At 42.9% G+C, this 26,164-nt stretch overlaps 1 protein-coding gene across 1 annotated transcript in view; it reads left to right on the forward strand.

The window, feature by feature from the left end:
* The first annotated feature begins 275 nt into the window (after window positions 1–275).
* LOC106007474 overlaps window positions 276–26,164 on the forward strand; it is a 31,922-nt gene continuing 6,033 nt past the window's right edge. Inside the window, exons 1-4 of the mRNA XM_045089229.1 lie at window positions 276–369; window positions 1,632–2,657; window positions 8,479–8,487; window positions 13,445–13,643. Coding sequence (XP_044945164.1) covers window positions 1,669–2,657; window positions 8,479–8,487; window positions 13,445–13,643 — 1,197 coding nt within the window. The 5' untranslated portion in view covers window positions 276–369; window positions 1,632–1,668. The remainder of the gene's footprint in view (window positions 370–1,631; window positions 2,658–8,478; window positions 8,488–13,444; window positions 13,644–26,164) is intronic.

Below are 26,164 nucleotides of genomic sequence, written 5' to 3' on the forward strand. Positions count from 1 at the left end.
CCAAATACTTCTTACCGGAGGTTGGGAATGAAACGACACCCTTGGTTTCAGGCCAGCACACTCAGCACAGCAGAGGAAGAATTCACTGGACCTGTTAAGACCCAGTGAAAGCCTTTGTGAGTCCTGCGGGACTCGCCCCTACAATCCAGCACACCACACACTACCCACATCACTCCCTACCCCGCCCAAAGAGCCCCGCCCAAAGAGCCCCGCCCACAGAGCCCCGCCCACAGAGCCCCGCCCCCATCTCCCAGGGTCCTCCCCCGGGGCCCAGACCCACATGACCGGAAGTGGACCTCGTAGCCCTCGAGAACTTCCTCCGGACGACGCCGTGGGTAGTGAGGCCTTGTCGGAAAGCTCCTGCCTAGGGTGAGCCCGAACTGGGGACCTGTACACTGTTAGGGGTTGAGGTGCGAGGAGTCCCGGGTTACAACTTTGGGGATACACCTTCGACAACTCCCCAGCCCCAAATCCCCCGGAAAGAGAGGTCCAACAGGCCCTGTTCCGCTCCGCCCCTGCTCTCGGGGCTCGGAGGCCCCAACATGGCGGTTAAGCCCCAGGTCCCTTCACTTACCTCGCGGTGTCTCAGGGATTGCAGGAATTGTCCCGGGACTGCCAGACTCTGGCTCAGCTCAGCACAGGCAGAGACCCCCAGGCCTACTGGTGGGAAGGAGACGGCCTTTGTGACGATTGGGGGGAATCCATACCCCAGAACAGAGGCCGCATGGAGTCTCTGCTTTGGCCTGGGAGGGTCTGGGCTGGTCTAAAGACTGAGGTGCTGCCTCACTTTGTGCTCCAGAAACTCGGGGAGGTAGGGGCCCAGGTCTGGGGGCTGGCTGCCGGTCAGCAGAGGGAGGATTTCCAGGTCGTGCCGGGACTCAGGGTGAGGACCTTCCGGCTCCTAATGAGTCTCCAGCACCTGCCGCCATTAGCGTGAGTGGCCAGAATCGGGGCAAGGGAGGACCCGGAGTGAGGACCGCGGGAAGCAGGAACAATAGGGCTTGTCCTCTCCTGTCGATCCTTAATAGGCCCAGAAAGGGATGTCATTCTGAGACATCCCATCATTTCTCCCATCAGGTCTCAGGCAGGTTTCAGCTTTAATTCGCAGGGGCAGCCTGCAGTCAGAGGAAGGAAGGGTCCCAGGTCCTACACGGAGTCAGAGTGGGGGTTCTGCGTCATTCCGAGGATCCCAGGAACTCAGGGCAGAGAAGCCCTCCCATCAGTGGTCAGCACTAGGTGCCCCTGACTTCAGTGGTGGGCTGAAGGCTCCCTCCTTCCCTCCTTGAGGGTACCATGGAAGATCCCAGGTCGCCTTCAGAGCAGGGGAGGGGGTGGGGGCCCAGGTCTTCCCAACACTTAACGGGGGACCCACCCCACACCCTGCATGGACACTGGGGTCTTCACTGTTAGGAACACTGCCGTCACCCTGGTAACATCCAGGCAGGGCTGGCTGGCTGGGGCCCAAGGCTCACACCACCTTCCTCCTCAGGGCCCAGGCTGACCAGGGTAACGGGAGCCCTGTGGGGTCCTAGAGCAGTGCCCTGAGGGACCCTGCAGGGGCGGCCATGGGCAAAGCCAGGGTGGGATCTCTCCGCTGAAGGGGCCTCCCCCACCTCACTGCCCCCCCCCAGGTGTCCTCGCTGCTGACCAGCCCTGACCAGTGTCGCCATGCCTCGGCGCCAGAAAAACAAGGCCCGTGTCCGGGAGAAACGCCACCAGGGCCACGGTGAGGCTCAGGGTGTCGGGGGTGCTCCTGCTGCTGTAGTGGCAGCAGCAGAGGAGGAGCCCCCCCGCGCTCCCCCGGGCTCCCCAGAGGAGGCGGGTCCATCTTCACCATCCGAAGGTGGACCCGCCCCTGGGTCTCCTGGCGCAGGGTCCCCAGGCCTGCCAGGCAGCCAGGGCGCCGAGAACCCGGCCGCGGCCGCGGCTGCGGTCCCGGCCGCCCCTCTGGCCATTCGCAAAACGCCCCTGATCCGCAAGGCTAGCATGCTGGTGCAGTTCCTGCTGGAGAAGCACAGCTCCGGGGAGCCCCTGATGCGCGCGGCGCTGCTGAAGATCATCGGCAGGAAATACCGCGAGCACTTCCCCGAGATCTTCAGGCTCACCTCCCAGCGCATGGAGCTGGTCTTCGGCCTGGAGGTCCGGGAGGCCGACGACCGCGGCCAGTCCTACACGCTGGTCAGCAAGCTGGCCCAACCGGGCGAGGGCACCCTGGGCGGCGGCAGCAAGGGGCTGCCCAAGTCCGGCCTCCTGATGGCGCTCCTGGGCGTGATCTTCATGAAGGGCAACCGCGCCAGCGAGGAGGAGGTCTGGGAGTTCCTCAACGTGCTGGGCGTGCAGGAGGGCAAGAGGCACCTGGTCTTCGGTGAGCCGCGCAAGCTCATCACCCGAGACCTGGTGCGCCAGGGCTACCTGGAGTACCGCCCCGTGCCCTCCAGCGACCCTCTGCGCCACGAGTTCCTGTGGGGCCCCAAGGCCCGCGCGGAGACCAGCAAGATGCAGGTGCTGCAGGTCCTGGCCAAGATCAACGACACGGTGCCCAGCTCTTACCCCCAGCTGTACGAGGAGGCTCTGCTAGACGAGGAGGAGCGCGTGGGGGCCAGACCCCAGGCCAGGGGGGCTGCCACGAAGGGGGCCCGTAGCAGGCGCCGCGTCTAGTCAGGCAGTCGGGGCGGCTGCTTTTCCCTGGGGTGGAAGAGGGCACCTTTCCAGTAGTGCAGAGCCCTAGGGATCGGAGGGAAAAAAAGCATAGATGTTCCTCCTGTTTGTTCTAAACTGTTAGCTTCTATAAGCATATATAGTTATACTTATTTAGGTGTTCTCAAATTTTTTTTTTCTTGTAATAGTTCATTTAGCTCTAGAATATAAACTTAAGAATGGCATGGATCTCATTTATTGCTGTCTCACAAGGGAGAGTTATAGGTTTGGTATATGAAAAAGAAAGTCACAAACCATCTATACTATATGTATGATCCAAAAGCATATAACATGGCATTGCAAATAGGCATTTCATGAAAATGTGAAAGAAGAACACAGTAAAATAGGAACACAAAATAGAGAAAAAAAATTGTTAAAATGTGTTTTAAACAAAAATAAAATAAAATGTTTTAATTCATGGTTTGCCTCTTCCTTTTGGTCTTAGTGAAAAATAAGATACTTTAGTTAGCTTAAGAATGTCTGTTTTTGTCCTTGTGTACTGTACATTCTCTGCTATCTATAGTATTAAAAATAAACTTAGATGGGAGGGTGGTATTTTGGGGGTTGATAATAATAACTGCCATTCATTCAGACCCAGTATTTCTTAAAGAGTATGCCAAGTGCTTTATATAGTACAGAAATGCCAATGTTCCTATAGGATAGAGCTTAGCAAACTTCATTTACAGATAAAATGACTTGTAAGTTATCTCAAGTTCAAAGGAGTGGTAAGTGACCTCGCTGGGACTGGATCCCTGGTCTGGATTGGTCCCGATCAGTCTAGAGACCCATGCTCTGCCTCTCCTTCAGCCTGAGCAAGACCTTCTTTTATTTTGTTTTTCTTCCTCTTACTCCAAAATATATCTCATGGATAAACAAAACCCTGACCCAAAGTAGTGTTTTGGAATACACAGCCACAGTAATAGTAATGCTAAGTAAATGAGTAGTGTGAAGGAAGAAAAGAAATGATAAGAGAGTCTCATAGGCCTTAATTGAATTTAAGGTGAGGACAATGAATGCTGATGAATGGACCCCCATAACAGAAAGGGCCATACCGAGGCCACAGGCAGGGTAAGCCACAGAAAGCAGGCTGACTTCCCCCTCTAGTGTCTCAGAAAGATGACAACCTTGGTGAAAGGCGGGCAGACTTAGGCTACGCATAGTCAAGGTCAAAAACCTGAGCAAGGACTAAGGGGCTACGAACTCCAGAAGACTGGGGTGTCCTAAAATTCTGCCCCTATTATCATCTTTCAGAAGATCCTAACAGCCCTGGGCAGATAGGATTCATTCTTCCAATTTGGAGCTTCCAAGCAGGTAATGGCCTTAGTCTGAGGAGTATGGCCTTTTCAGGCGAGTGGAGGGTAGAGCCCCACGTTTAGTCATGAGTCAAGATGAAGGATGAGGAGCTAGGGGACCACTCACCCCAGGATCGAGGAGAATGCCCAGACTCCCACCCTTGCTGTCAGACCTAGGAGGCCCAGGGCAAAGCTTTCCAGCTGAGGTGTCCGTTTCCATGGGACGTGGACTCATGGAGGAGAGGGTCTTTGTCTAATGGGAGCAGCCTTCCTCAGTAGAAGGTGGAAACCTATTTCCTCATTGGAGTCAAGCTGATCACTCCAAAGGAAGATAAGTGGACCCCAACCAGAACAGAAGGGGCCACACAGAGCCCCACTACTGATGTCTTCCCTCAGTAAACCCAGAAATGGCAGCATGATGAGGCCTACTCACTTCCTTTAAGGGCCATCTCAGTGAGGTGGGGCACTTGGCATAAAGAACAAACATTAGGTTAGCAAAGGAAGATATTCCCCGTCACACCAAGAACCAAGGACAGGGCCCTACGTAAGAGGGAACCATCCAGATCATAACAGTGGTGACACAACAGGATACCTCTCCTACTGTCAGCTATGTGGCCACAGGAAGTTTTGCCACGTAAGGCAATCCTAGGTGGTCAGAGGGAATGAAAGGAGTTAGTGTGAGAGAACAGGCTCCCAGGTCATAGAAAGAATCAGTGTAAAGACTCTGAGTGAGGACTAGGGAAACACGAAAACACCCAAGCGAAGACAGAGAGAGGAACAAACTTGCCACCATCCTCTCAGACCTGAGGAACTCTAGGAAGGAGTATTCATATGTGTCACCCGCTGGCTTCCAGCCCCGGGGGACTTAGGTCAGTAGGAGGAGGCATCATAGATCTTGAGAGAGTGAGGACTATAGGTATCACCAGCCTCAGAACAGTAGAGTCCCATAGTTTTGTCCCTTGCTATTAGCTCTCAGAATCTCCAAACAGCTGTGACTAGATGCAACTTACCTGACTTCCACTTCTGGGGACTCAGGGCAGTAAGGTCCGTGGTCTGAAGCTAGCATAGGGACAATTTCTAGGTTGTGCCAGAGTTAAGGATAAGAAGCCTGCAAATGGAGCAGCGCATGAAAACCATAACAATGGGGGCAGGGCTGTCAGTCCTGGGAGATATTTGGCTAGCTGGCAAGCAGAGCAAAAGAGCAACTCTCAGTTCTTATTGGGGTGACAGAGATACGAGGACAGTAATAGGTCAAGAGAGGAAGGAACGAGGCCACCTCTGAGTCAGTGAGGAACCTGAGTGAGGACCAGTGAGGCAAACCATCACCAGCTCCAGGTTTGCCTACCGCAGGCAGGTATGGCCCAATATGGCTCTCCTCACTCTTTCTGGTGGGTCTCCGAGAGTTGTGGCCTTACTATGAGGAGATGACTTCAGGCCTCCGAAGATTCAACCTGAGAACGCTGACTGAAGACTGGGGGGTGGGGGACACAGCCCAGCCCCTGAATAAAGGAGACAACAAAGAGTCCAGCTTTGCCCCTGCTTTCAGCACTTTAAGGCTCAGGGCAGGGGTGACAAGCCGGAGGTCCCCTATCCCTCCTTTACCCCATGTCTAAGGAAGGTAAAATCCTTAGTCAGAAGGTGAAGCCACTAGAGGACAGAAGGGTGGGCCCCAGCCCCTAGGTGGCACACTGAGTAGACTCCTTACTCTAGAACACAGGAGACCCCATGGCCAGGCCCTGCTGTCACCCCAGTAATGCCCAGACAGGGCTGGCTGGCTGGGGCCCGAGGCTCACGCCACCTTCCTCCTTAGGGTGCTCTGGGCCCAGGCTGATCAGGGTAACAAGAGCCCTGGGGGGTCCTAGAGCAGTGCCCCTGGGGGACCCTGCAGGAGCGGCTGTGGACAAAGCCAAGGTGGGATCTCTCCGCTGAAAGGGCTCCTCCCGCCTCACCATCCCCCTCTCCAGGTGCCCTCGCTGCCTGCCAGCCTGCCCAGTGCCCTCAGGCCTCAGGCCCAGGACAGCAACCTTCACCTCCATGGGAAATGCCCCTGGGCTCTTGAGGGTATGCAGTCTACTGCAGCAGCAGCCAAGGAGTCCTCCATCCTCCTCGTTTGGGGGGTACTCCCCCGAGGTCCCCTGTTGCTGGCACTCCCCTGGAGCCACAGAGAGCCTATCCACCACTATGGCTACTGTAATCTAGGGGCTGCTGCCACGTAAGGGAGACCGTGAACTGCACTGTACGTTGCACAGAAATGTCAAATTAAAAGAACGGGTGAGGCAGAGGGGAGGTTCCTGATGAGAGCAGCCTCAGGCAAATGTTCTGAAGCAAGGCACTGCGGAGCCTGGTGACACTGCCCCTGTCTTCCAGGAGGTCATTTTATGTTAAGCAGGGGAGCAGACCAGATGAAGTTGTGAGAACTGTAAGCGAGGAACTGACCCTCAGATGGTGGGTCTCAGAGTTGAGAGACTGAAGACTAGGATGAAAAACTGAAAAAAGTAACGTACTAGTTACTTTGGGATGGTGTGTAAAGCAGAGAACATCCCTCCCTGGGGCAGGAACAGAAAGGGTCCTGTGCTCTGGTCCCAGTGCATGTGAACACAGTGCACGAACCAGGGATTTTATGGACATGATCTCTAGGAAATTTCTAAGAAACAAAGGTGACACTCCTCTGAAGGGAGATGTCACTTTACTATCTTTGCTCTGGCCCGGGAGAGCCAGAACCTACTCCATTAAAGGCGCAGTCTATTCATTAAATTATTTTGAGAGTAATCTGGCAAACCTCTAAAGAAAGGCTAGACTTTCGGTGGTGGTGAAATGAATAAAAATAGGGGTGGTTTGGCTGTAAAGGCATCTGAAAGGGAAACTGTTGGCCCCTGACACAAATACTAGGACCTCTGAATTACATGTAGTTGGGGGAGACTCTTCCACACTCAAATTAAATAACATATTTTCATTCCTTCCAAAGGCATAGCATGTTTTCTGACATCTCATAAAATTAAAAGAAAAAATCCCAAAGGAGTTGGTATTATTCTCTGGGGTCATATTTATCATAGCAACAAATCCCGTTCTTTTAAAGATCACTGTATCACGCGCTTTGCAAACATCGCATCTATTTCCAGGGTCCTACCAAATGGGACACCTCAGACTCACTTTGCAGATGACAAACCTACAATTTTGTCAAGTTCATCTGGCTTGTAAGTGACAGTGCTGGGACTAGAGCCCTGGTCTGAATGTGTCCTGAGGCCACACTGTGCCACTCCTCCCAGCTGAAGACACACCTAGCGTCCCTTATTCCACTTTTCTTCCCACTACTCCACAACAGGTCACAGGCAATATGATGTATTTTATGGGGACTAACATAGCACAACAAAAACAAATAAACAAAAAAAGAAATGAAATAAGAAAAAAAGAAAAAAGAGGAACTTGTAGCCAAACGTCAAAAGCAGACGTAAAGGGGCATCGTTAATATGAGAAGAAACCACAGTGTGGGGACTCGCTAGAGGCTGCATTTATCAAAGAGCCACCTACACCGGCCTTATGGGTTCTGGAGAGCAAGCTGCACCCTGGTTCCCAGCACATGTGTTCAGTTCCCATGCTGTCCTGCATTACAGCATTCCTGCGCCAGGCCTTCCCTGCTGTGCCCTCACGTCCCACTCTGGAATCCCTTAATGGTGTGGTATTTGAGACTGGCCTCCGAACAAAGACACGGATGAGGGAGCTTAACCAAGTGGTCAATAACCAAAGCCTCCCTCGCAATTTGGGGATGAGGAACGACCCGGGATCTCACTATGCAGCAAGCACCTGCTGACGCTGAAATCCTCAGAAGCCCAGAGCACTTCTGTAAGAAGAAAGTGGTTCCTTGGGAGACACGCTGTCTTGGAACAGCAAAGATCAAAATAGTTCAGCACCGTTCTGTTGCCTCTTATCTCAGTCCTTGCCGCAGAGGAATACCTTGGTTTTTCCTCGCCTACTGGGGCTTGTGAAGTGTCCTGCCCGCCCAGTCATGCTGAGGGTTGCCCGGACCCATGAGCAAAGCTTCTGACTATGCTTCAAGAGGAGAACTTTCTCACCCTATTGAGACTCTAGACTCTATTCAAGAGGTGAGTGCAGAAAGGATGAGAATGTTCTTTTATTTACTATATGTCTATACTTGTTTCATTTTTCCTCTTGTGTTTTGAACAAATGGAGTAATCATAGATCTTGTGAAGCCTCATCTCATTGCTCTAGCATGTTTCACTTCTAGATCAGTTTTGGTTAATTCTTGTCCACACTGCTGGACATATTTTCTGCTTCTTTGCACGCCTAGTAACTTTCAGCTGGAGGCTGAAGACTGTGAATTTTGCCTTGTTCACACTTATCCAGCCTAAGAGACCTCAATGGTTTGTTTGTTTATTTGTTTGTTTTAGTCCATCTACCCTTTTGAGCTCTGTTCTGATACTCAACTATGTTACCTGGAAACACTCTGATCTTTTTGGTTCTTGATTTTAAGCTCTGTTAGGTGAGACCAGAAAGCAAAAATTTAAAGCTAATTTTATATCCCTAGAGACACAAAACCCTTCTGTGGACTCTATGTAATGCTCTGAGCATGATACAGTTTGGCACTTTGATAAAGGGAATAAGAAGTATTCTGTGCCATGTATGGACTCCAATATTTTCTTTCTGGAGAATTCTCTCCTCTCTGCTGCTTTGCCTTGTGGACGCTAGTCCCATGGTCCTCCTTGGACTCCTAGCCTCTCCAGAAGACCACCAGTTTCACCTGAACTACTCAAGGCAGCAAGCCAGGCCAATTCTAGACTTGCTTCATTTTTTTTCAATCTCTCAGGAGTCACTGTCTTTCCTTGCCTGGTGCCCAATATATTGAAAATGTTTCTAATATGTATTTTATCATCTGGCCTTTTTCTTTTTCTTTTTTTGGTAGATGTTTCGGGCAAGTGGTTAAATCTGTTCCCTGTTATTCAATCTTTGCCAGAAGTAGTAAGACTACAAATTTAAAACCCAAGTTACTACGGCATGCAAATGTCCCAAGGTAAAAGCTCACATTTCAAACACGTTCAAATTAAAACAAGGATCAAGACAATGTGGGACATGCACAATAATATATATGTTCATATGGGCATATTTACACATAAGTTGGAAGTATAAACCTGTAACACAAAATATAAGCAGGGTTCCTATCTTGATGGTGAAAACTGCAGGATTTTAAAAATCACACTTATGTTCAATATTTTCCAACACTGCTGAAACATCTAGGAATTACATTTAAATTATAAAATAATATAAATATTCAAAATGTGATTTGGAGACCAAAAATAAACACATATTCTCTAGATTTTTTTGGTCAATATTGATTAACCTCTTGCCTGATTCTATTTGGCATCTAATTTACTTATGCCTTTCTTCACTAGGGAAAAAAATGAATCACCAGTAGTAGGATATGTATATTCAACCAAATTAAGAGCCTCCCTCCAGAGAAAAGTATTTTAAAAGCAGAAATTATATTTATATCTAAAGCACAGTCCCTGAGATGACTATATCCTTCAGCCACATGAAGGACTGTATACAGGTGATGTAGGCAGCAATAAATAGCACTAATTATTTTCAGTGTTGTAAATTTTAAGTTTATATATTTTTTGGAAAAGCTCAGTATATGAAAAAAAAAATGTTTATCATCATTAGCCATCAGGGAGATTCAAATCAAAATCACATTGAGATACCACCTCACACCAGTTAGAATGGCCAAAATCAACAGGACAGGAAACAACGTGTGTTGGAGAGGATGTGGAGAAAGCAGAACCCTCTTACATTGTTGGTGGGAATGCAAGTTGGTGCAGCCACTTTGGAAAACAGTGTGGCGATTCCTTAAGAAATTAAAAATAGAGCTTCCCTATCACCCTGCAATTGCACTACTGGGGATTTGTCCCAAATATACAGATGTAGTGAAAAAAAGGGCCATCTGTACCCCAATGTTCATAGCAGCGATGTCCACAACTGCAAAACTGTAGAAAGAACCAAGATGCCCTTTAACAGACAAATGGATAAAGTTGTGGTCCATATATTCCATGGAATATTACGCTTCCATCAGAAAGGATGAATACCCAACTTTTGTATCAACATGGACAGGACTGGAAGAGATTATGTTGAGTGAAATAAGTCAAGAAGAGAGAGTCAATTAGCATATGGTTTCACTTACTTGTGGAGCATAAGGAATAACAGGGAGGACACTGGGAGATGGAGAGGAGAAGGGAGTTGGGGGAAATTTGAGGGGGAGAGGAACCATGAGAGACTGTGGACTCTGAGAGACAACTGAGGGTTTTGGAGGGTTTTGGGAGGTTGTGTGAGCCTGGTGGTGGGTATTAAGGAGGGCACGTATTATGTGGAACACAGGGTGTGGTGCATAAATAATGAATCATTGGATACCGAAAATAAATAAATAAATAAATAAATAAATAAATGGTGTTATTTAAAAATATGTTGTTTCCTCGTAGCTGCCATTAATTCTAAGTAGTAAGACTGCAAATGCACTTTTATTTTAATATTCCTTAATTTTCCTAACAACAGTGCAAAGGAAATCCGTGTTTCTATCTTAGGCTATTATTCCACGAAGTGTTTCTTAAGATAACATGTGACAGTATTTCACAATGTATGATGTGAACAGAACTGGAAATCATGACTTTCTTAATTTGTTCTTCTCTCTCATAAATGTTGTTACCTTCCAAGTCAGCGACATCCCATATACTTTTCTACACTCAAAATTCCTTTATAAAAGTTTTCTATCACAAACAGTACCGCTAACAAAGTCATTAATGATGTCACTCTTACTATTAAAATTCTCTATTTCTTTGTGCCTCAGACATTTTATCCTCACGGTATTATCTACGGCATGTTCTTTCCTTTTTAAAAAGCAATATATTCTCTCTGCTCCAGTGAGCACTTTAATCTTTTTTGTAAACCATGCCCTCTTTCCAAAATTCATTAATCCCTGAGCTTTCCTCAAATGTTTCTGATCCAAAGGGGATACTCCACACTTTCCATTACAGAAGGTCTGTACATTATTTGTTTATAGTGCAATTGTCTTTAACAGTTTTACCTTTCCTTTTCAAAATAGAGGTTGACATACTCCAAAAAGGATACAAAGAAAGGAATAAACACCAGTATTTGTCCCAATACTGTTATAGACCTCAACCCGTACTTCAGCCTTACCAATAAAACACGTTCCTTGGGGCACCTGGGTGGCTCAGTGGGTTAAGCCTCTGCCTTTGGCCCAGGTCATGATCTCAGGGTCCTGGGATTGAGCTCTGCATCGGGCTCTCTGCTCAGGAGGGAGCCTGCTTCCCCTCATCCCCTGCCTCTCTGCCTACTTGTGATCTCTCTCTCTCCATCTCTATCAAATAAATAAAATCTAAAAAAAAAAAAAAAAACAAACCACGTTCCTTATTTTGACACTTTTTCGTCTTACTTCTTGAATATGCCTTTGCTTAAGGTCTAAATGATTGGCTGGAGCTTATATACATTTAAACAGTTATATAGTAATAGTGGATCACCAGGCAGTTATCATTAGTTTGCTATCTCATGTATTCTGTCATTTTTGCCCACTTTGCAAATCCTATATTAGATATTCCTTGCTGAACATAGACAGTTTCCTATACATAGAGCTTGTAAGCAAAATAACTGCTGCTCAATGTCCTTCTTCTTCTTCTTTTTTTTTTTTTTTTTTAATTTCTCAGACTGGCATCAGATATTCAGCTTCTGTGTCCCTAAACACCCATCTCTCAACAAGAAAATTCTTTAACTCTTCTGCATTTTACTCTGATTTGAACTTCAAGCTTTGGCAAACACTCACACCACCTAAAATTACATCTTCCTCCAAGTCCTCTGTATCCTGTGTTCTTCGGAAAATGTTTCTATACTTTTTCACATGCCCCTTTACCTATTCCTTCCCTTTGTGATACTACTGGAGTTATTCATTGATGTGGTTGGGCTCCATTAGTCCCAGAAATGCTTTAAGGGGATTTACATAACAATAGACTATATAGCAATATACCTTTTTCAAAATATGAATAATTAAAAACAGGATAAAAAATGAGAGTAGAAATAGCAGGTAACTCAACGAGGTAGCATGGAAAATGTTTTAAGTGTAGTCCCCTTCATTTGGGCCTATCCTTTCTAACATCCAAGCCAAAATGGAAATACAAATAAGTAATTTATAATGTCCAAAAGATAGAAACTGAGGGCACTGTCTGGCAAAAAGTACTCCTTTCCCTACTATAAGGAGAGTGCACCAGAGAAAGAAGCAGCTATATATAGAAATAAATAATACGTATAGAAATAATTATATACAAAAATTACTAAATATATATCTCTTTCCCTTCTTTCCTTCAACTTCAGAGGAGGAAACAGCGTAGGTGACACGCGCTGCTCTTACATCGTCCTTCCCATGAAGGCGGCGTGTGTCACAGCTCTCCCAGATGCTCAGCTCGCAGTCTGACTGGTGGCTTCAGCGGCTCAGAGGAATGCAAGACTGTGCACCTTTCCAGGCAGTCTCCCTCTCAAGTTACAGTTCTACTGCTCTGGCGAGCTTTTGAGGAAACTCCTCATCTCCAAAGCTCCCCTTAGGTTCACTTTCCTTCTTGTCCCCTCCTGTGTTGGCCCTAATCTTCCTCCTTGAGGGAGAGTGCCTCCTGACGTGTCCCCTGACGGGACAGAAGCCTTCCTGTCCTGCAGTTCCATCAGTGTTCTCAGAATCTAATGGGACCTAGGCTAGCTTCTTCTTCCTCTTATTATCCATATGGAGGAACTGCATCCCCAAGAAATGTTGCGTGGCTGTGGAAAAAGAAGACATAAAACCCCATCTTCGTTATCGTAACAATGCTGACTTTAGGCATTTGATAATTAAGAAAACCTATTATGAAGCAGGCATTCCCCACAGTGTTCACAGGATCTACTGTAAAATGTAAATCATCTCTCCCTGTTTGCCATGTTACTGCTGAATGAAGAGTTCTCTTGAGGGACTAAAAATGTGGCACCCGTGGCTGACACATGCCAACAGAGTAAGACTGCTGAACCACAAGAGGCGCGAGCGTTAGGCTTCTCTCTGTTGTTTTTGCTGTTTTAAGTTGATAGATTCTCTCTTTAGCAAATACCCTACCCCTTTTTTCCCCCTTACTTTTCCCATTGCTTGTAACTCAGGTTATTCCTTGCCTCTCTAAGTTTACACACAATTTTCTCATATCCCACTGTCCCTGTGTGGCTCTGCATTTCGTCTTAGATCACTGCCTCTAGAGGAAGCATATTCTAATCAGGTGGCCAGTTCACTGCCATGGGCCCCAGAAATGCTAGCCTACGAGGGGAGAACTGAACCCTGGTGGGCACTGATAATTATACTACGAGTGGTAGCCCCCTATTCAGTTTAAACTCTTGTGTATAAAACAGGTGTCCTGCTGGTCCTATCCCTGCAGGGAGAATCTGTGCCGGCTGCTGGAGACGCATAGACCCATCTTCATCGTCTTCGAGGGACGGAAGTGCAATTCCACACACCCCACACTCCACCTGCTGTGCCAGCACTGCCACCTGGTGCCCCTGCTGCTCTGGAAGCCCAGCTCCGTGGAACCTTCTTTGGATTTTCGGAAAGAGCTACAGCTGGCATTGCCGTGGAAGGTGTGGTGCAGAGTAACGGAGGAGACCCCCAGACCTGGCTGCTGGATAACAAGGACCCCATGCTAATTGTGCCAAGGCCACATCCTCAAGGGTCAGACCCTGCAAAGGGAGCTGGACCCCCAATCCTGATAGAGACCTGGGTGTTTCAGGTCCTATCTTACCTAGATAACAGTCATATTGGTGTGACTGACCCATAAAATAACCTGAAGACTGGCAGAACAGACCTTCCACAGTCAATTACAGAGAGGGGGCCATATCAGAAAGGGTAGGAAGGGCATAGACACAGCCAGGGACCAAACCTCTTGTAAGATTAATCACAAAGGGAAAGGGCACCAAAGGTATGGAGAAGGGGGAGGAAGAGACCCCATACCAGGCATTCCAAAGACAGGGCCCCTGCAGGGGAAAGATGAGTCCCCATAACATTTGGCTTTGAAAACACTGGGGCTCAATTTGGGGGTTTACAACCAGTGGGGCTTAACTATGGGCACTTTAAAAATCAATGTGTTTAGCTCTGGGAAACTGAAAGGGCAAGAGAAAACGGAGTCCCTGTCCTTGAAGAGAGAGTTTAACAAACAGCTCCACTGAGATAGAAGCATAGAGGCAACAGTTTGAAAAACACCTAGAATATCCATGAAGACAAGTTATTATTTACAAATTCTAGAACTGTACTGGAGGGGCAGGGATCTTTAGGGGACTTCTCCAAGAAAGAGCTAGAGACTTCTCTCCTTATCCCCTCCCTAAACAGCTGGATATTTGTAAAAATCATCATGAACACTCTTCACCTACCTTGTTAACAAGGCCAGCCCCCACATTCTTCTATGGATTAGCTTTACCCAAAAAGCTCTTGCAACAACACATCCTTCAAACAGCCCCAGCAGGGACAAGCACAACTCAGAAGTTACTCATGTCCTAAGGAGAGAAGGTAACTACACACAACAGTGTGACTGCAGTCCCAGTAGATGGACTGGGGGCAGGCATCTGGTTTGACTGCAGGCTCCACCCACCAACAAGAGATTCTCAAGGGACAATACAGGGAGAGTGCCCTTCGGTTAAGTGCAACCAGAACCCCAGTGGACAGGCTGAAAGCAGACATCTGGTTTCAGTCTGAACACCATCCAACGACAAAGCTGTGGCAGCCACAGACCAAATGCTGCCCAGCGCATACACGATAGGCAAAGTGGGCCACTGCAGCAGACCATGCTGAAGGCAAATGTGGCGCAGCCCCAACAGCAGGGTACATGCAACCTACAATGGAGACAACCCCGAGGCACCTAATTCAGGTTAACAGGAGACATTGTGTTATAGGCAATCACAGGACCACTTATCCATAATGCCACTACTTTCAAAATTGGGACATGCAGCTAACTTTTCTAATGTTTAGAGACACAAAGATTTAGACAAAATGAGACAAAGGAATATATCTCAAATCAAAGAACAGGATAAAATCACAACAAAACAGCTAACAGAACATAAATATGCAATATATCTGATAGAGAATTCAAAGTAATGCTCAAAAAGTTCTCACTGGACTTGAGAAAAGAGTGGAGGATTTCAGTGAGACCTTCAGTAGGAAGAAAGAAAATGTAAAAAAGAACCAATCATAGATGAAGAATTCACTAACTGGAATTAAAAATACACTAGAGGTAGTAAATAGCAGATTAGAGAAAACCAAAGAACAAATCAGCAGCATGGAAAACAGAGTAATGGAAAATAACCAAGATGAACAGCTAAAATAATAAATAAATAAATTTCAAATAAAATAAAAATAAGATAAGATAAAAGAATTAAAAGTGAGAATAGGTTAAGGGAATTCAGTGACATCATTTAGGATAATAACATTTGCATTACAGGGATCCCAGAAGAAGATAGAGGAAAGGGGGCAGAAAATTTATTTCAAGAAATAATAGCTGAAACTTCCCTAATCTAGGAAAGGAAACAGACATCTACAACCAATAAGCACAGAGAGCCCCCATCAAAGTCAACCCAAGGAGGTACTGATTAAGACACATAATTAAAATGGCAAAATCAGCAAGAGAGAAGAGTTAATGCAAGGTAAACCCAATATGGCTATCAGCTGATTTTTCCACAGAGACTTTGCAAGCCATAAAAGAGTAGTATCATATAATAAAAGTACTGAAAGCAGAATACCTGCAACCAAGAACACTCTGCCTAGCAAGATTATCATTCAGAAGAGAAGGAAAGATGGAGTTTCCAGAGCAAACGAAAGTTAAAGGAGTTCATCACCACTAAGCCCGCTTTACAAGAAACATTAAAGGAAATTCTTTGAGTGGAAAGAAAAGGTCATAATCAGGAGTAAGAAAATTATAAAAGGCCAAGAAACAGACTCTTAATTATTAAGAACAAACTCATGTTTACCAGAGGGAAGTGGGGGGAGGGGATGGGTCAAACAGGTGATGGAGATTAGGAAGTGCACTTGTGATGAGCACCAGGTGTTGTGTGGGTGTTGAATCACTGTATAGTACACCTGAAACTAATATAAGACTGTATATTAACTAACTGGAATTCAAATGAAAAGTTAAAAAAGAACATTATGAAGGTAAAATTTCAAATGTAAAATAAAAATAGTAGGTTATTCACTTATAAAACCAGTAAGGAAGAAAAAGCACAAAATCAAAATATGTATAAAAATCTGTCAAGGGAGTCACAAATAAAAGGATATAAAGATACAAAGTATTATATCATATAGATAAAATATGAAGGGGAGGGAATTAAAATTTAGTGGTTTAGGATAGGTTGAAACTTAAGTGACCCTTGACGTAATATAGACAGCTATATGTGTAAGATCTCCAAATGAACCTAATGGCAACCACACATCAAAAGGAATCCAAGTATGTCACTAAAGGAAGCCATCAAACCACAAGGGAAGAGAGCAAGAAGAAAAAAAAGGAACAGAAAAGAACTACAAAAACAACTATAAAACAACAAAATGGCAACAAGTACATAACTATCAATAATGGCTTTCTTTCTTTTTTTTTTTTTAAAGATTTATTTATTTATTTATTTATTTGACAGAGAGATCACAAGTAGACAGAGAGGCAGGCAGAGAGAGAGAGAGAGAGAGAGAGGAGAGAAGCAGGCTCCCCGCTGAGCAGAGAGCCTGACGCGGGACTCGATCCCTGGACCCCGAGATCATGACCTGAGCCGAAGGCAGCGGCTCAACCCACTGAGCCACCCAGGCGCCCTCAATAATGGCTTTCAATGTAAATAGTCTAAATGCTCCAATCAAAAGACCTAGGGTGACAGAATGGATTTAAAAAAAAAAAAACAGGGGCGCCTGGGTGGCTCAGTGGATTGAGCCGCTGCCTTCGGCTCAGGTCACCATCTCAGTGTCCTGGGATCAAGCCCCGCATCGGGCTCTCTGCTCAGCAGGGAGCCTGCTTCCCCCTCTGTCTCTGTCTGCCTCTCTGCCTACTTGTGATCTCTCTCTCTGTCAAATAAAATAAATAAAATCTTTAAAAAAAAAAAAACAAGATGCCTCTATTTGCTGCCTACAAGAGACTCACTGCAGACCTAAAAAGGCACATGCAAAATGAAAGTGAAGGCATGGAAAAACAGATATCATACAAATGGAAGTGACAAGAATGATGGGGTAGCAATTCTTACATCATACAAAACAGACTTTAAAGCAGACTGTAACAAAGGACACTACATAGTGATAAAGGGAACAACCCTATAAGAATATTTAACAACTGTATATACTTACGCTATCAACACTGGAGCACCTAAATACATAAAGCAACTATTAACAAACGTAAAGGAAAAAACTTACAGTAATACAATTAAAGTAGGGAACTTTCACATCCCCTTACATCAATGGATAGATAATCCAGACAGAAAATCGATAAGGAAGTGGCTTTGAATGACATACTGAACCAGATGGATCTAACAGCTATATTTAGATCCTTTCATCAGGAAATGACAGAAGATTCTTTCCAAGTACATGTGGAACATTCTCCAGAATAGATCACATGTTAGGCCATAAAACAAGTCTCGGGGTGCCTGAGATGATTTTGAGGAGAGTTAGTTCTGAGGGAAGTAGGAGCTAAGTAAAATCAACTTGACACAGTAAGAAAGCCTTGGTTATTAGAAAGAATGGTCAAGGGGCGCCTAGGTGGCTCAGTGGGTTAAATCCTCTGCCTTCAGCTCAGGTCATGATCCCAGGGTACTGGAATGGAACCCTGCATCTGGCTCTCTGCTTGGCAGGGAGCCTGCTTCCCCCCCTCTCTCTGCTTGCCTCTCTGCCTATTTGTGATATGTCTGTCAAATAAATAAATAAACTTTAAAAAAAAAAAAAAGAAAAGCCTCAATAAATTCGAAAAGATTGTCATACCATGTATCTTTTCTGACCAAGACTGTATGAAACTAGAAATCAATCACACAGAAAAATCTGGAAAGAACATGATACATGGAAGGCTAAATAACATACTACTCAACAATGAATTGGTCAACCAAGAACTCAAAGAGGAAATTAAAAAAAAAAATACACAGAGACAGATGAAAAATGAAACAACAATGGTTCAAAATCTTTGGGATGCAACAAAAAACTCTTCTAAGAGGGAAGATTATAGCAATGCATCCTACCTGAAGAAACAAACAAAAATCTCAAATGAACAAACTAACCTCACACCTAAAGGAGCTAGAAGAAGAACAAAGCCCCAAACTAATAGAAAGAAGGAAATAATGAATATTAGAGCAGAAATAAATGAAAAAGTGACTTAAAAAACAATCAGACAGGCCCATGAAACCAGGAACTGGTTCTTTGAAAATATCAGTAAAAAATGACATGCCTTTAGCCATACTCATTATCAAAAGAGAGAGAGAGAGAGAACTCAAATAAAATTAGAAATGGAGGAGAAATAACAACCATCACCAAAGAAATACAAAGGATTATAAAACAATATTATGAAAAATTACATGCTAACAGACTGGACAACCTAGAAAAAAAATACATTCCTAGACACATAACCTTCTAAAAATGAATCATAAAGAAATAGAGAATTTGAACAGACTGATCAGTAACATTGCAGTTCAATCAGTAATCAAACAATTAACAACAATAACAAAAATCCCAGAACAGATTGCATCACATTTGAATTCTACCAAACATTTAAAGAAGAGTCAATACCTATTCTTCTGAAACTATTCCAAAAATAGAAGAGGAAGAAAAGCTTTCAAAATCATCCTATGAGGCCAGCATTACCCAGATACACAAACCAGATAAAGACAGTACAACAAAAGCTTACAAACTGATATCTCTGATGAATATACATGCAAAAATTCTCAACAAAATGCTAGTAAACCAAATTCAACAATACATTAAAAATATCATTCATCACAATCAAGTGGTATTCCTGGGATGCCAGGGTGGTTCAATATTGGCAAATGAATTAAAGTGATACATCACATCAATAAAAGTTAAGGATAAAAACCATATGATCATTTCAAAGAATGAAGAAAAAGCATTTGACAAAGTACAACATGCAATCATGATAAAAGGCATCAACAAAGTAGTTTTAAAGGGAACATACCTCAACTTAAAAAAGCTATCTATGAAAGACCCACAGCTATCATTGTATTCAAAGGTGAAAAACTTGAGAGCAATTCATTTAAGATCAGGAACAAGACAAGGATGTCCACTCTTACCACTTTTATTCAACATAATAATGGAAGTCCTAGCCACAGTGATGGGACCAAAAAAAAAAAAAAAAAAAAAAAAAAAAAAAAAAAAAAAAAATCAAAGGGCATTCAAATTGGTAAGGAAAAAGTAAAACTTACATTATTTGCAGATGGCATGATATTATATATAGAAAACCCAAAAGACTACACCAAAAACCTGCTAGAACTGATAATGAATTCAGTAAAGTCACAGGATACAAAATAAACTTACAGAAATCTGTTGCACTTCTATAAACTAATAGTGACTTAGTAGAAAGAAAAATTAAGAAAACAATCCTACTTAAAATATCACCAAAAGAAATAAAAAAAAATTTTAAAAAAAGCACCAAACGGAATAAGATACCTAGGAATAAACTTAACCAAGGACAAACGTAACCTATACTCTGAAAACTAAAAAACAATGATGAAAGTAATGGAAGACAACACAAGCAAATGGAAAGATACAACATGTGTATGGATTGGAGGAACAAATGTTGTTAAAATATCCATACTACAGGGGCACCTGGGTGGCTCAGTGGGTGAAAGCCTCTGCTTTCAGCTTAGGTCATGATCCAGGGTCCTGGGATTGAGCCCCGCATCGGGCTCTCCGCTCCGCGGGGAGCCTGCTTCCTCCTCTCTCTCTCTGCCTGCCTCTCTGCCTACTTGTGATCTCTGTCAAGTAAATAAATAAAATCTTTAAAAAAAAATCAATACTACATAAATCAATAGATAGATTCAATGCAATCCCTACCAATGTATCAATAGTATTTTTCACAGAACTCCAAAAAATAATACCAAAATTTTTATGGAACTACAGAAAACTCCAAACAGGGAGAGCAATCTTGAAAAAGAAGAACAAAACAGGAGGTATCACAATCCCAGATACTACAAAGTTATCATAATAAAAAAATAACATGGTATGGCACAAAAGCAGACATGTAAATTAAGGAACAGAATAGAGAGCCCAGAAATAAACCCATGCTTGTATATAGTCAATCAATATATGGCAAAGAAAGCAAGAATATACAATAGGGAAAGACAATCTCTTCAACAAATGGTGCTGGGAAAACTGCAGAAGAAAATATCAGCAGTAATTTCTTTGATGTTAGCCATAAAAACATCTTTCTAGACTTGCCTCCTCGGACAAGGGAAACAAAAGCAAGATTAAACTACTGGGACTACATCAAAATAAGCTTTTGCATAGTGCAGGAAACCATCAACAAACCAAAAAGGCAACCAAATGAAAGGGAGAAGATATCTGCAAATGATATATCCAAGAAGGGGTTAATATTGAAAATATACAAAGAATTTAAGCACACACACAAAAAACACATACTCTGGTTAAAAAAAGGGCAGAGGACCAGAGTACACATTTTCCAAAAAGACATACACATGGCTGACACATGAAAAGATACTCAACGTCACTTATCAACAGAGAAATGCAAATTACAACCACAATGAGATAACACTTTATGGGGTCAGATTGGCTAAAATAAAAAACACAAGGAAAAAGTGTTGACGAGGATATTGAGAAAAAGAAGCCCTCATGCACTATTGGTGGGAATGCAAATTGCTGCATCCAATGTGAAAAGTTCCTCTAAAAATTAAAAATAGATGGGGCATCTGGATGGCTCAGTTTGCTGAGCAGACTCTTGATTTTGGCTCAGGTCATGATCTCAGGGTCATGGGATTGAGCCCCATGTTGGATTCCAGGCTCAGTGGGGAGTTAGCTTGAGGACTCTCTCTATCCTCTGCCCCCAACCTCCACCCACTGGCTCTCTCTCAAACTAATTAATTAATTAATTTTTTAAAAAAGACAACAACTACCCAGCAACCAGAAACACCATAAGATCCAGTAATTCCACTACTGGATATTTACCCAAAGAAAATGAAAACACTAATTTGAAAAGATATATGAACCCCTATGTTTACTGCTGCATTATTTACAATAGCCAAGATATAGAAGCAACTCAAGTGGTACTCATATATATATCTATATATATGCCACCTCTTTATCCATTCGTCTATCAGTGGATATATATATATATACATATATATATATTGTATGTGTATCAGTGGATATATATATATATACATATATATATATGTATATATATAAAATAAATTATTCAGCCACAGAAAAGAATGGTATCTTGCCTCTGTGACAACATGGATGGACCTAGAGGGTATAATGCTAAGTGAAATAACAGAAAGAAAGACAAACACCATATGTTTTCATTCATATGTAGAATTTAAGAAACAAACCAAAGAAACAAAGAGACAAAAAATAGACTCATCTATAGAGAACTGGTAGTTGCCAGAGGATAGATAGGTGGGGAGATGGGTCAAATAGATAAAAGGGATTAATATCACGCATTTTTTTATATGAACACTGAGAAATGTATAGAATTGTTGAATCATTATGTTGTCTATCTGAAAACAGAACACAATGTGTTGATTATATATTAATAAATTTTTTTAATGTTAAAAAAGAGTAGAAGCTATGATATTTTGTAAATCAAACTAAGAATTCTTACATTCTATTTATGATTAGAAATGTAATAATGTGGGTTGCCTGGGTTGCTCAGTCTTTAAGCGTCTGCCTTCAGCTCAGGTCATGATCCCAAGGTCCTGGGATTGAGCCCCACATCAGGTTCTCTGCTCGGCGGGGATTCTGCTTCTCCCTCTCCAGCTCTCCTTGCTTGTGTTCCCTCTCTCACTGTCTCTCTGTCAAATAAATAAAATTAAAAAAAAAAAAAGTAATGTGATACTATAATACAGCCTTCTAATAGGCCTTTCTTTGGAAATATCAAACAACTCAGCTGTAAAACTGTTGTGCTCATGAAATAGAGGAAAATAGAATCAAAGACTGTCAACTCGTGGATTCCCCAATACTGTCATTCTGTAAAATTTAAAAATGCATACTTTGATTTGTTTAACTTATCTGAGAATGTAGGCTATAATAAATCTTAATAAATGGCATACCATATTCACTGGTTCATTTATTTCCTTAATATTGAGTATCTGCTCTTTGGAAAACACCATGGTATTGCTGGAGATGTTAGGATTTAGGATAGGAGCAATTTTCAGTTGCTGGGATATCATGGTAGCCCAGGGGGACAAGGAGCAAAAAGGAGGGAGGAAAGTAGATTTCTGGTGTAAACACCCTGAGACAAGTCTATTTGGGCATTTGGAAAACTGTATTTCTTTAGTGGTACCAAAGATTAAGAGTAGCTATGCAGTGGTTGCTAAGGTTGTGGGAGGGATAAACAGGCGAAGGAATCTTAGATGATGGTGCTTGCATATTTGAGAGACTAGAGCCTAGAATATAAAAGCGAGTCTAGAAACATCGACAAAGTCAAGGGTAGCAAGGACAAAAATGAACTAGGAACTTCATCGAGATAAAAAGCATTTGCAAAGCAAAGGTCAACAAAACCAAAAGACAACTGACAGAATGGGAGAATATATTTTGCAAATGATATATCAGACAAAGGGCTAGTATCCAAAATCTATAAAGAACTTATCAAACTCAACACCCAAAGAACAAATAATCAAGAAATGGGCAGAAGACCTGAACAGACATTTCTGCATAGAAGACATGCAGATGGCCAACAGACACATGAAAATATGCTCTACGTCACTTGGCATCATGCAAATACAAATCAAAACCACAATGAGATACCACCTCATGCCAGTCAGAATGGCTAAAATGAACAAGTCAGGAAAGGACAGATGCCGGCAAGGATGCAGACAAAGGGGAACCCTCCTACATTATTGGTGGGAATGTAAGCTGGGGCAGCCACTCTAGAAAACAGTATGGAGGTTTCTGAAAAAGTTGAAAATAGAGCTACCCTATGACCCAGCAATTGCACTACTGGTTATTTACCCCAAAGATACAAATGTAGTGATCCAAAGGGGCACATGCACCTGAATGTTTACAGCAGCAATGTTTATAGCAGCCATGTCCACAATAGCCAAACTATGGAAAGACCCTAGATGTCCGTCACCAGATGAATGGATAAAGAAGATGTGAGATATATATATATATATATATATATATATATATATATATAATGAAATACTATGCAGCCATAAAAAATGAAATCTTGCCACTATAAGGTATTATGCTAAGTGAAATAAGTCAATCACAGAAAGACAATTATCATATGATCTCACTGATATGGGGAATTTGAGAAACAAGACAGCAGCTCACAAGGGAAGAGAGGGGGAAAATGAAACAAGATGAAACCAGAGAGGGATAGAAACCATAAGAGACTTTTAATCTCAGGAAACAAACTGAAGGTTGCTGGAGGGGAGTGGGGTGGCTGGGTGATGGACACTGGGGAGAGTATGTGCTATGGGGAGCGCTGTGAATTGTGTAAGACTGATGAATCACAGACCTATACCCCTGAAACAAATAATACATTATACATTAATAAAAAAAATGTGAGAACCGTATAAATTATTTTACCTCTAATAAAACATTTCTAGTAAAAAAAAAAAAATAGTGACTCTCAGCGGTTACTAAAGAATTCCAGATAAATTAGAAAGAAAGCTTCCACGAAGAAGGAAAGGGAGGTGTTTTGAGCATTAATCCGAGTGCATTTGATCACTATCTGCAGAGTAATTGTTTTACAATGAACACGTTACCTTCCATCACAAAAGAAGGATAACAACGAGGCTAAAACCAGGAACCCACAGAATGAAGCTGAGAGCCAGAATTATTCTCAAACTTCGAAATCTTATCAAGAAATTGACAACTTTTGCCTCATGGAATTTCAAAACAGCTATTTGATTCTTCTGTACTTCCCAAGACACCTGTTTTACACGGGAATTTCTATAGCTATTTTCCCATTCCTGTCCTAGCACTGTACACTGAGTATGTTAGAACACACAACTTTTAGCAGGTTCACAAATGGAGAGGTATGGTGTTGAGTTGGTGAGTAGAGAAACTACACAGCAAAAGCTTCATCATCTGCAGCTGGAGTTTTGAATACTGAATTCATGTTGTGATGGGATCTGGCTTATTCTGTATAAGGCAGGGATTTGAAATAATAATGGGTGTAGGGGATGGAATGTGGCAGACAGAACTGTACTGGGCCCTCATCAAGCACGTCTCCTTCCTGTAAGTCATACCTCTGTGGACGTCTGTGCTGAAGTGAGGGTAGGGCCTGGTGGCTAGTTTCTAATCAACAGACAATATCGAGGCGATGGGTGTCCCTCCACTTACTACACTACAGTATATGCCAAAGATATGACATCAGTTCTTTAATTAGAGACATTACATAAGATACTGTTCTGCTAGCAAATAAGTTCTTGCTTTCCCACCAGCCTTGAATAAGAAAACTGCCAAGTTTGAAACTACTTATGGACAGGATTATGTGGCATGGAGGTGGGGAGTTTGGGAACCAAGAACTGCAAAAACTCTTGGCATGAATGACTCTGCCTAAACCCCCGCACTAAAAAACTTGACTGAACTCAAGCAAGGCTTTTAGCAGCCTAAGGCTACATCTTAGGACAACCCAGCTGTCCATGAGTTTCTATTTGGAAAATACCGAGTCTACAAAAAGAATTACCATTTGTTCCAGCCAACATCTGATGATAGCCCCCCCATCTTCCTTTAGAGAATCTATTTAAAAATCAACGCCACAGGAACAATAAAACCTTTTAATTATAAATCCATCCTTCGACCCTTTGAGGTGTTTATATATCTCAAACAACCCAGGAATGTCTTTTTCAAAGATCTGAAAGACTTCCCATTGAAATGTAGTCATCAGAAAAGACCAGGCCTGTCTCTCCATCACTGTGGGAGGAAAAAAGCCACAAAACAGAAAGACCAATAACTCAACTTAAAAACAAAAACAAAAAACCCCCCACCGTATTTCTCTAAAAAAAATCTACCAATGGCTAACATGAAAAGATGCTCAACATCATTAGTCATTAGGAAAATGTGAAACAAAGACACAATGGGATAGCATTTTACTAGGGTAGGGAAAAAAATATGGGGAAAAAATGGGGAAAAAACAAAAAACAAAACAAAACCAAAAAACCCCACGCAAACAAGTGCTCACAAGAATGTGGAGAAATTGGAACCCACATACAGTCCTGGTAGGAATATAAAATGGTTCAGGCTCTTTGCAAAACAGTTTGGCAGTCCCTCAAATTTAAACAAAGAATTACTATATGACTCAGCAGTTGTACTCCTAGGTATATAAATAATCAACATTATTTTAAGAATAATCAAAGAAATATTGGTGTACAAATATTCACAGAAGCATTATTATTCATAAGGCCCCCAAATGTAGACAACCCCAAAATTCCATCAACAGATGAATAAACAAAAACAGAGTATATCCTTGCAATGTAATATTATTTGGTCCTAAAAAGGAATAAAATACCAATACATGATAGACCATGGATGAACCTTGAAAACACTAGGATAGGTGAAAGAAACCAGACACAAAAGGTCACATATTGTGTGACAACAAGTATAGGAATCAACCAGTCTAAGCAAATTCAGACACAGGGAAAACAGAATGATGACTGCCAGAGGCTAGAGAGAGCAGTGAATGGGAAGTAACTTTTTGAAGGGTAGGAAGATGTTTTTTGGAATGATGATTGTGTTTGGAATTAGACAGAGGTGGCTGTACAATGTTATGAGTGTACTAATGCTACTGAATTGTTTACTTTAAACGTTATATATAAAAAAATACACACACACACACAAAATCGGTGGAATGATTGAGGATACCATTCTATAGCCCCTAATGGATTTACAGAAAAGGGTGAAGATCTCAGTCAACATCACCACAAAGCAGAAACAGATATTAGGTATTTCTGAATGG

The sequence above is a fragment of the Mustela putorius genome, unplaced genomic scaffold (assembly GCF_011764305.1).
Source record: "Mustela putorius furo isolate JIRA1106 unplaced genomic scaffold, ASM1176430v1.1 tig00003836_pilon_pilon_pilon, whole genome shotgun sequence".
NCBI classification, from domain to species: domain Eukaryota; kingdom Metazoa; phylum Chordata; class Mammalia; order Carnivora; family Mustelidae; genus Mustela; species Mustela putorius.